At 38.2% G+C, this 11,827-nt stretch overlaps 1 protein-coding gene across 1 annotated transcript in view; it reads left to right on the forward strand.

Moving 5' to 3' along the window:
* SLC15A5 (solute carrier family 15 member 5) overlaps positions 1–1,066 on the forward strand; it is a gene marked incomplete at both ends in the record, with an annotated part of 34,835 nt that extends 33,769 nt beyond the window's left edge. The window contains one exon of the mRNA XM_082310190.1: positions 928–1,066. Within this exon, the coding sequence (XP_082166316.1) occupies positions 928–1,066 (139 nt within the window). The remainder of the gene's footprint in view (positions 1–927) is intronic.
* Between the last annotated feature and the right edge of the window lie 10,761 nt (positions 1,067–11,827).

Genomic DNA, 11,827 nt, shown 5'->3' on the forward strand with positions numbered 1-11,827 from the left:
GAAAATTTCCAAGGGCAGTGTACTTCTAGAACTCTTGAGAAAAAGAGTGCACTAACTTTGCAGCACCGAAGATTACTATAGTGTCTTGTCAATTATTTCAATGTAACCTGAGACACAAGTGTCCATTCATTCTGGTGGGTAGTTCTTGATTCTCTTATTTTAAATGTGACCTGAGTTATGATTGAAATGTTTCTCCTGCATGTACTTTGTTTCCCTTTTATAAAATGGGATTTTTTTCTTCTGTAAAATGCAATTTTCATTTGTGACACTTACTGCTGAAAACTAAAAGGTTTTGGTTGTCAAAAAGTGGCCATAAAATTGGGTTGAACTCACAAATAATTTTGCGACAATTTAACGTATTTTATGAGGAAATCTGTTGACCTCCAGTCTTCCTAAAAAAAGAAAAAAAAAAAAAAATTGTATTTCAAATTGGTATTTCACTTCAAAATGAAGGTACCTCATTTTTCAATAAGACAACCAAAACCTACATTAAATATGTTTTTTTCAAAGTCAAATGCAATTGCTTCATTTTGTGCTGGATAAGAATTCTTCCAGGGTGGAGAAAAAAGGGTGAGGACTATTCAGATAAACACTGATTTAGTGGGGGGGGGGAAATCAGGCTTTAAAACTCTGAATTAGAAAAAATTTCTCTGAGGAAAAAAGCATGTTTCTTTTTTAAATTTATTAAAACGACACATTACAGCTATTATTAACACCTACATCCCATTTGGCACTTCTCATCCCAAAGTTCTGAAAGATTCTAGGAAAGCACATATCACTATCTTATTCTTTTGGCTGCTTAGAAGTCCAGGACCCAGAAGGCACTGTAACATGCAAAATATTACCTAATAAACAATGGGTGAAGCCAATCCCAGAAAGGATGATTATTTCAGTATTTTCCTTCCTTATCCTCCCTCCCAGATACAGCAATCTGAATCGGGAATACACCAATGAATTCAGAGGAAGTCTTCCTGAAGAAAAACTTCTGAAGCATGAAAAAGCCATCAAGCATTATGATAGTGTCCTGGAAAGTTCTCCCATTTTGTCTCCTATGGAGAAAACTTGATAAAATTTCACCATTGTTTGAAATTTTAATTGTGTTACCAACCAGCTTTCTAACGATAAATTACCTAGCATACTTAAGTGGAACTGCCAATGTATTTATGAATTATCTTAGGAATAATAATGTTATTTATAAGTTTACAAAATAGTGGTTGTCATAGGATTTGGCCTTGTAGGATGCTGCACTGTCGTAATGCACGTCAAGGACTATGAGAGCTCACTGCTTGGCATGGATCGTGGAGATAGGTTTTTAATCTCTATAGGGAAATAAAGAGGTATCCACATGTATTTGTACTTAGTAATGGTTCAAAATTAATAAACTCATGTATACATTTGTTTAGCAAATTACTTTGTGACAGTATCATTTACAGATAATTTTAGAGTCTGGTATTGGCTGGTTGATACTTGCAAAGGTGGGAGACGTGTACTATTCTTGGCTCTGCTACTTATCTCCTACCCAGCCTTCAGCAAGTTGCTTCTTTACCTTAGTTTCCCCATCAGTAAAATGGACACAGCCATACTAACCTTCTTTGCAAATTGTTTTGAGATCTACCAAAAATATACTAGATACTATATACCTGTAATAAGTCCATAAAGTATGTCATGAAACATTGATGCTGAGGCATATAGTCTCTTATTTGGCAGAAGCACTGTGAGATTTGTCATTCCTAAAGGATGATATACAGAAAATTGCTAATAGGAGAACTGGAGACTAGAACTTATTTACATCAAAATTACTAATTGTAGACCAGTTGAAGGGGGTGAAGGGAGTTAGGAAAAGAAGACTGGGAAAGGGTAAATGCAGTTGGAAATGGGAGAAAAAATTATTAGTAAAATGCATTCCACTTTAAAGATCTAAACAATGTTAAACACTCCCCAAATTGGCTGACTTGGGTATAGCGAGCGATGATAATCTAGCATTTAACTTTTTTTTATTTTTAAAGTTTTTTGCTAAAGAGAGTGAGGATGGAAGTGGGGCCTTTATGTGATAAGAAAACATACTGAACCCAAAAACTAAAGGAGCACTTTGATATCAAGATGTTTGTATTGGAAGTGGTAGTCAAGCCAGAATGCTTGTTAGATATGAGGAATGCTCTACCGCAGGAGAAACTACATTAAAGGAATATAATGCACTGAAGTGACACAGAGGGTAGTTTGTGAGCTGAAACTATGAAAGAGCTGGCAAAGGAAATCTCTCCACCATTAACCATATTTAATGCTGTAAGCTGGGGTTGAGCATTGCAGGAGGGGGAGCAAAATGTAGTAAATACATCTAAGAAGCAGGAAGGCAGGCAGGAGCTGTTAGTTTGATCTCACTGGTATTTAAGTGTGTGTGTGTTTGTTTGTTTTTTAAATTAAAAGAGAATATTTAAAGTTTTGAGATAAAAGGAAAATTGACTAAAATGCAACACATGTATCAAAGGTAGATTTGCCAGACTACCTTAATGTCTGTGTGTAATGAGAATTCATTTTCTAAACAAAGCATAGTAGACATGATCTGCCTTGATTTCAGTAAAGCATTTGACATGTCCCATGGGAAATAACTTGTGAAGATGGAGATCAGGGCCAGCAGAAGAGCTACAAGGTGGATGAGAGACCTGTTAAAGCCCAGATGGCAACATATATTGTAGAAAGGGGAGGTACCCATCTGGAAGCTAGTTTTTTGTGGAACTTGTTTAATATCTTCCTTTGTGGTAAAAGAGAATGTGATCCTAGGATGCACTGGTGAAGATGGAAGAAGTAAGTATATCTTCATACAAGTTCATCTGAAATGGTCATCCATGTCAAAGGTGTGCTTTCTGACTGGTGTGGGACGTCATGCCTTGATGGCAGAGCTGAGTGTACAACTCTGCTCTGTAAGAAGTGGTGTTGAGGGAAAAAAGGCTGCTTGCTTGCCTTGCCCTGGCTCTTGCCGTGCCAGCAAGAGAGAGCCTCTTTCTCCAAAAGTGACTGCATAAGCTGGGCTGGTGCTGGGGCTGTCAGAGGGAGACACAGTGGCAGTGAAAGGCTGAAGGACCTAGTCCCCAAGGGCACCGGACAATGGGAGGCAGACTAATTTCCACATATTTGAGTAAATCTGTCCATCCCACCTGACAATTATTTGCTTGTAAGTTATTATTTTCTAAATGGTATTTGTATTGCAATAAACCCAGCTTTAAGCCACGGAAACTCCTAGTTTCTTTCCATAAAGAAAAAGTGAGAAATTCCTGAATGCTTGACTTGACCTTTGTCTCGGCACAGAAAAACTGCAAAGATGCTGACTGGAGTCTGCTGACAAGAGGTATGTGGTCTCTGTCAATGCATTTGAGAGTTATACACAAAAAGAGAAGAACTATGTAATAAAAGGGTAAAATCTAAGATTTGAGCCAGTGACTATAATTGGGCTGGAGATGCTTTTAACACCTAATGATTTATTTTTTCTTTTTTTTAACTGCAAAAATAACAGCAGTTTGGAACCATTTACATCAAGAACAGGAAACCTAACTTTCTTTTAAGATAAAGTGTTTCTTCTGGTGCATGCTCAGGCTGAATGATCTCAAACTTCCTAAGACCTTTTTTTGCCGCCGCACCCACCCCCACCCCCCACCCCCACCCCCCTTGCCGAAATCAAAATGTGAGAACAGATGACAGCAGAGAACGGAATGTAACTATTGCAGTTTAATTGTCTGATGAAGATCATTCTGCAAGAAAAAGAGGATTAGTTAACTCCCTGGACAGGACCTCTCTGTCATGTAATCATGTAAGAAAGGCTTTAAGCAATGGAGAAGGAAGCAGTTGAGTAGCCTTCATAAAGTGGTACTCTGGAAGATATGGGTTAGAATGGGCTTTGGGATGAATAGTTGACTACTGAAAACTCTCTGCCTTAGTCACATGGACTAGAGGGACAGCTTTTTCTATCAGATTTAGTTAAGAATTTGGCCTTTTGGATGGATGGCAAAAGAAAAGGGATACCGATTGCTGGATTTTGGCTTATTTCAGCTGGTGGTGCAGAGGAAGTTATATGTAAAAGTCTATCAATCATGCTCGCTGTTGTGACAGAGCAATTTAGCAGTTATACCCAACAGACAGGGATGCTTCTTGAACTGCAGCATCTGGGACTCCATACAAAGCTGATGGAATCCTTTGTACTTTCAGAGCACTGCCTAAATTTTATAAATCTTGTACCAGCACACAGTGAAATTAGTATAAAGGACTCTATAGGTTTGGTCTTGACTTTGAAAGAAGCTGCTTTTCACATCTGGTTCAATACATTAGAAAAACAGACGGGACAGAAAAAATAAGGAGATGTGTGAACATATGAAATAATATAATAAGCAGCTAGAAAATGTTAGAATAGCTGCCTTTTGTTCAGCATTTTGTTGATCTATGGCAGTTTTCATGGGAGACAGCAAAACATTCAGATCTGATTGCCTGTGTTTGAGGTCACCTGTTGATGTTTCTTTGCACAAAGTAAATCGAAAAGATATGCATGTTTTAATCCTGACCATAAAGGATTATAGTTTTGAAATTTATTGTGGAAAAAGTTGTCTTCTAATTGAGGTTAGGAGTGACCAGAAACGTACTAGTTCAGTCTTGTAGTTTGAGTACTGCCTAAATTTTGTAAATCTTGTCCCAGCACACAATGAAATTAGTATAAAGGACTCTGTAGATTCAGTCTTGACTTTGAAAGAAACTGCTTTTGTGCCGTCTATCAGCTCTGGTTATAACTATTTGAGTAGGTGCTGTGCTCAGCAGAGGTCATTACTAACCCCGAATAGCCATATGTATTGCTGATTACTGCCGGTACAGTTTTGGGGATTTTCTTAAGGGTTAAATGTGTGGTTTATACTGTATTCATGTATGCACATACAAAAAATACAAGTTCTGTCCCAGACAGTTCATTGAGCACCTCAGTTAAGTCTAAATGCATGGGACACCATTTTGAGTGAGGGAGGGTGAAGAAAGCTTGCTGGAGAGGATTAAGATCTCCATCTGTTAAGTTTGCACTGATGATAAAACACATGCTCCCAGTTGGAACAAGATGCATTAAAAGAGCAATTTCACTTCTACTGCCTAGCAACAATGTCATTGAGCACCTGCAATAGTTTAAACATTAAGCATAATTGGCTTTGCTTGACATAAATCTGTAGTTTTGTAAATAAGAGCAGTTGAGTTTCCATGTAATACCAATTAGCTATAAGGAATGCTTTGTTTGCTGAAGCCTGCAGCTTTGCAGAGGAAAGAGGGAGTTGTTAAGACTCAGCAGTAGTAGTCAGAAGGTAGAACCCAGATCAGACATTACATAGGCTTTGAGTGTCCTTGTGCAAGTTATGTAATCTCTTTCAGTCAGGTTCCCTAGGTATGAAAGGAAGAATAACATTCAGAAGTCTTTTTTTTTTTTTTTTTTTTTTTTGGTAAAGAACCCTGAGTGTGTCTGACTAAAATACCTTGGTGGTAATTTTACAGCATTAAACTAAGCTGTCTGGGTCTGTGCTGGATTTCTTTCCCCTTCTTTTAGCTGGAGCTATTGTTGCATCTTGAAAGTTCTTGTAAATTTTCTAGAAACGCTTGCTTTCTGCCAGTGATGGAAGAAAGAGGTGCGTGACCCACTTGGTATGAAAATCAGTCTTGTTCACCTTCTGTGGGAACTCTGAGTTGGAAAGATGAGGTAGGAGAGTGCCTTTTTTGAGGCCCTAGAGCAGAGCTGCAGAGCAGAACTAAAGCTTTTAGACTTCAGTGTGGTGTCTGCTTGCTATAACGTGTACTAGATTTGCCTTGTCAAGCACAAATACAGCTACCTTCCAGAGGATGTTTTGAAAGACTGCTTTTATTTCATCTTTAAAAAAAAAAAAAAATTCACAAGTTTCCTTATCACATCTCTGTTCTGAATAGAATAAAAATGACCTTTGCCTTTCTATCTACCTGGTCTCTAGAAAGTCTCACCACAGAAGTAGTATTCTGTTGGTGTAGTACTTCAAATTATTCTAGTTTCAGTCTCTGTCTGTAACTGTAAGTGTAGATTTCCTTGATTCAGAGAAGGTTGACAGCTGAACCTTATCCAGTCTACTGGTACTGGTGCTGAGTCTTTAAAGTTAGTTAATCAGTTCTAAAACTCAATGGTCGTAAGACTGAAAGGAACTGCTCTGACAATGATTTTTCAGTGTTTTGAAGACACTTCATCTCTGCAGCGTACTGGATAATGCACCCTAAGACCACCAAATTGTAGATACAGTCTACACATTTTGTTGGGGGATACATGCTCTCAAAAAGAAAACTAGCAGAAACTTTTTTAAAAATATTGTGTGACCAGCAACTTTTCCTACTTTATTTTGGTTTGGAGGTTGGTTTGTCTTTTTTTTTTTTTTTTTTTTTTTTTTCCTTGGGAGGGTGTCATTTGTTTGGTTTGGGGTTGGTTTTTTTTGTTGTTTTGTTTTCTAGATCAAATAAAAAATGTAGAGTAGGCATACTTACAGTTTAGCTGAGGGGTAGTCCACCACCTTTCCAAACACCAGGATTTTGTGTTGAGCCAAAATATGCTCATTCCAATTACCTAATACACTTCTGAAAAAATGAACGTGTCTAGAAAGTATTGCAGATATTAACTTCACATTTTGAGGGTTAGGCTTCTTTCCTGTTAATATGGGAAACTCCTGTTTAAGTGCTTGCTTTATCACATCTGGAACAGCTTAGCTTAGAACAGAGGTTTTGAAACTGTCTTGTATACCCAGCCGAGTCTGCTGACTGGATGGAGACTGAATGCAGGTGTGCATATTTTCTGGATACTCCTTTTATTATTTAAAAAAAAAGAAAAAATTTTTTCCCTTTCAGATCAGAAGAAACATTTTGAAATCTGAAACACTTAACAAACAAACCAGAAAACCCAGCCGCCAGAGAGGGGGAGAAGGAAGGGCACAGAACCAACAAAAAAAACTTTAAAGCAGTCGATGTTTGTCCTACCTGCTTTGTCACCTGGTGAAAAACACCTTTTTGAAACCAGATCCTGAATGCTTTCATTGTCATGTCATGTGAACTTCAGAAGCCGGATTGCTGATGAGGTTGGGGATAGTAGTTATAGTAGTGCTTAGTAAAAAGGCACAGCAAGTTCTCAGCTTTGTTTTTCGGGTGGTCACTGAATACAATATGAATACAATATGTCTATTTAGCTGGCAGAAAGAGGCAATCTTTGATACCAAGCAAAATCATAAATTCAAAACAAATGTTGAATATTAAACCAAAGGTTGCAAGAGAATGCCACTTGAAAGCGAATCCAGCGTTACATGCAATTCTGAATTTCTTTACCTTGGCTCATAGAGTTTTCCTATTGTCTTGAAATTGTTCCTTTTTAAAATATTCAAGTGAAAAACCTGAGAGATCTTAATATCATGCTGACAGATGATAACCCCCTCAACAAGCTTTGTTTGTAAAGAGCTGTCATTTAGTGGAAACGCTCTTTAAGCGTAAGCTGTTTGTAAACTAAACTTTAATGGTGAGAATATTGTGTAAAACCTCAAGCAGCAAAAAGTTCTGCCTTACATATTCTGTGAAAAAGAGCTAGGGAATGTCTGTGACTTTAAGGGAGAAAATACGTTGCAGAGATCCAAGTACAGAAATGATGCAGGTCTTGCAAAAATAAGCAAATAGTTTCAAGAGCAGCAAACTGTACCAAGAGGGGAGGAAGGCGATTATTACCTATTGGAAAATGGTGTTGCTTCATTATGGAAGAGCTTTTGATTGCTGCTCCTTGCTTGGGGTAGGAAAGTCATGTTTATGAGAATATGTGAGAGTGGATGAAGGCCTTGTCTGTTAGATTGCATAGATGTTAAAAAGACTAAATACAGTGGCAGTGAGGGCACACCTGAAGTACATATTTCTTGTATTTTAAAAAAATTGACCAGAAAGAGGGTACTCTTGTAGTTCTGGCTGAAATAATTGAAGAGTATAACTTAGTAAATCCTGTGCTTCTTTTCTTTTCAGTTCCAATGTGAATTACCAATCAATTGATTCTTGCTTTTGCAAAGTTTGTTCATCTGATTAATGGCTAAAGTGGACTATTCTTGGCTCAGTTATTTAAAATAACAGCCCCTGTTGTAGTGAGGGTTAACTAAATCATGGTAATTTTGTTTTTGTTCTTTCCCCCAGTTAGCATTTTCAAGCTATCTTCCTATGCACACAGGGATTGTTACGCCTACCTTTCGACATTCTTTAGAAAACAATATTTTCACTTTCTTTGAGCCTTTTTAAGATGCAGTGAATTCCAAATAATCACTTGCGCAGATGCTCATAAATGCCGCCTTCTTTTTTTTTTTTTTTTTTTTTTTTTTTTTTTTTTTTTTTGAGATACTTGTGTGGTTCCAACACAGGCTCAGGCATGTAGATCCTTCAGAAATGCTCAGAGAGAGTGGCCCAATTTAAATTATCTATTGAATGCTGAAACACAAATTGCACATGAAATCCCCAGGCTTCAAGGGTCTCTGGCAGGTCACATCCTACCAGTCACTCAAACATTTAGTCAGTGCTACCCCCATGCACCTATGGAACTGAGGCTGTTTGACACCTCTGAGAATATTTCTCATGTTAGATCTGTTGTAAATGAGCACATGGTCCAGAATAATTAATGGTAACACTTCAGTCCTTTTTTGACAGAGTTGTGTTTCTTATGCAGTTTGTGCTGGTCTGTCTATTTAACTGCAATCAGCCATGCCTGAAAGACGGGAAAGAACAAGACGGACAAGTGTGTCAGTGAGTGAACCTCTTTTCTGTAATTAGAAATGCACAGGGAATAAATTATTCTCTAATTCAAGCTGTCCAGCTCACACTAATAATAACAACCCAAGAAGCAATCTGTTTATAAAAATTAAAAGTGAATTTGTAAGACTCCTTAGTGCAAGACAGGATTTACTGTGTAGTCTTGTTCTAGTTTATCGTGCTTAAAGGGCTCTATCAAGGCATTATGAATGTTTCAGGCTGGACTACATAGCAATTTCATGCATGCATTTTCTATCACACAAGATTAGCTAAAACTTAATCAGATATAACTGTAGCAACTCTGGGCCAAATTCTTCTCTGCTAAATTAACAGCTGATAAGGAACAAATGCCATAGAATAAAGGTATGAGCAAACTTGGCCTAAGCCATTTGTTTTAATTCTGTGGACACCTTTTAATACTTCTCCATTCAATTGTCTTCCAGCTTGCATGGGCAAAACCTTTTCTGTGGAGGCACTCAGGAGGACCCTAGCAATGGCTCGATAGGTTTTGTTTTCTTTACCTAAGTGTAATTCCTATGAGTCTGGTAATTCTTTGTAAACACTAATGGGGCTTAGTTGTATCTGTAATGGCTAAAGATTTAATTTAAATTACTCCGTAGTGGGCCTTACAATTTTCAGACTGTGATAATATTAAAATTGGAGGAATCAGACTGATTCTGAAGGGTCTATCTTACTATCACAGCCATAAGACTATAGGCTAAACTCTTCCTTCTGTGGGCTCTAGGGCAAAGAGAGTGGATGGGATCTTAAACTTTTGGGTCCCAAAATGTTTGGCTCAATGGATTTTAACTGTTTCTTGATATTTTTTTCTATTATTTTTTCCTAAATTTACATAGACCTTAATTATGGCTAACTTCTAATTGTAGCACCTGATTAAGATGCAAAAAGCTGAGTGCTGGAGAGTGCAGAGCACTCTTACTTGACTTCAGCTTGGAGTCAAGTGGACACGTAACATCTTGAGAGTGGAGGAGGTGCCAGAAAACCAGCTTTCCAAGAACGAGTCTAAAAATGTGAGTGCAGTCTCCATTTTAAACCTGGAAAAGTAATCAGGTCTTGGGATTAAATATGTTACTTATCCTCCTTTAGAGCCAAAAGCTATAAAGAAACCGCTCAGAATTTGAACATCTGTCATAAAGCATCCCTGACATTTTTAAGCAATCTCAGATCTTTGGATGAAGAGTCATGATAATAACTCCTATTTTGGAAGGCTGAAACGTACACAATGAATTCTCTCTGTCAGACAACATGCTGCAAAAGAGAGTGTTGACTACAAGAAGTCATCCTAACAGGTAACAATTTTTTATTACTATTGTGAAATCTCAGCAAATCACTTTATCCATTTTATTCTTCATACAAAGCATATGTATTATGGTCAGTTGCTGATCTGAAAGTATAGATGAGATCCAGGGGAGGGAACAAAAGCTATCTAGGTTTTCTGGCACATTTGTGTATATACATCACTTCAAACCGAGTAGAACAAGCTTGAAGAGTCACTGGCCAGTAATTCAGAGTACCTAATTAATTTAATTGCAAACCATGAAATTCTCAAATTAATTTATTATTCAAATATATTCATGCACTTCCCTCCCCCAGGGCCCTCCCCCTAAAAAAACCCCTGCCTTTTCAGTGCAGCTCTGTTTTGTGAACATCTGAAATCTGAACAAAAGAATATCCACAGTGTGTCAGACCAGTCATCCTTCTAACGGTGTGTGAGGGGGGAAAAAAATACAGAACAAAGCATGAAACCCTTCTGGTAAACCCTTCCAGGCATCCAGGCTGAAGGAGTTATCCTTAGTTCTGTGTTTCTGTTTGTCCCAATAGCTTAAGTAACTAATCAGAATACAAATAATAACTAAATGTAATACTAATTGCCAGTTCAGCATGTTCTAGTGAACTGTACGATTTAGATACTTGTTTTCAGTTTATATTTGGTTTTAGTATCCCTCTGCTAGTGTTTGTGCTCTTGCAGGTTTTTTATGCCTTGCTGTTTGAAGTCCGAGGGGAAGTCAGCTGTGGCCCAGACTCCTCACTGATCAGGCTTCTACAAGTGGTAGGAAGGGGAGACAGGATGGAGGAGAGAGAATAAACTCACAAATCACCTTCACAGAGTGCAAACTCTTCAAATATTATTTTGTATGAGCATCTGCAGCCCTTCCCATAGCTTTGTAGTTCAACATCTAACATCAGTGAGCTGCGCTAATAAAAGGAGATGTCGACAGAGGAGGAATCTGGTGCTTTTTGTGGTGTAGCCTCTCATCACAAGTGTGAAATAAGTCATGAGCTATCAGAGCTTGAGCTTTCCAAGTCCACAAAATAGACACATAGTTGATTTGAAATTTGCTTTTGAATCTATTAGTAGGAAATTCCTTCTATTAAAAAACAGGCTGATCTCTTCCCTTTTTATCATAGTAAGCAAGGCACTTGGTCCTTCCTTGATGGCAGAATTGGGTCTGGCTTTTTGTCACGGGACAAAATAAATAAAAATGAGTTGCTGCTAACACCTCAGCTTCCTACACCTTCATATGAACTTAAACCTCTCATATGACCTGACCTCAAAAGAAGGATGTGTAGAAGTAGTCTTCCTGGTGTATTTTGGGGTTTGTTTTTGTTTTCCTTTGCCTTCTCCAGCTTTCATCCCACCAGTGCCCTCAAAGCTTTGATATGAAGAGCACCCCATGGCGTTACAGTAGTTCTTTTGTTATTTCGGCTCTTCTGGATGCTTTTGACTGGCAGTTGCTCAGTGGTCTTATGCTGGCATAAGTTGCTCAGTGGTCTTATGCTGCTCCTGCTCACATTTCCTCTCACTTGTTATGGCACGAGGGTCTTTTCCATTTGCCCCATTGCATGCCACGCTCTAATCCAGGCTCCCTGCACATCTCCTCAGAAGTAACTCTGCTTTCCAGGCTGCCTCTGAGGATCTGTCACCCAGCCTCACTTGGTGTTGCATTATTAAACATCAAGTAGACACCAAGCGAACTTGGTGGAAAGTGTATTCAAAGAGAGTTTCTCTCTCGACGTG

This window comes from Platalea leucorodia (assembly GCF_965183815.1).
Source record: "Platalea leucorodia genome assembly, chromosome: 4".
Lineage (NCBI taxonomy): Eukaryota > Metazoa > Chordata > Aves > Pelecaniformes > Threskiornithidae > Platalea > Platalea leucorodia.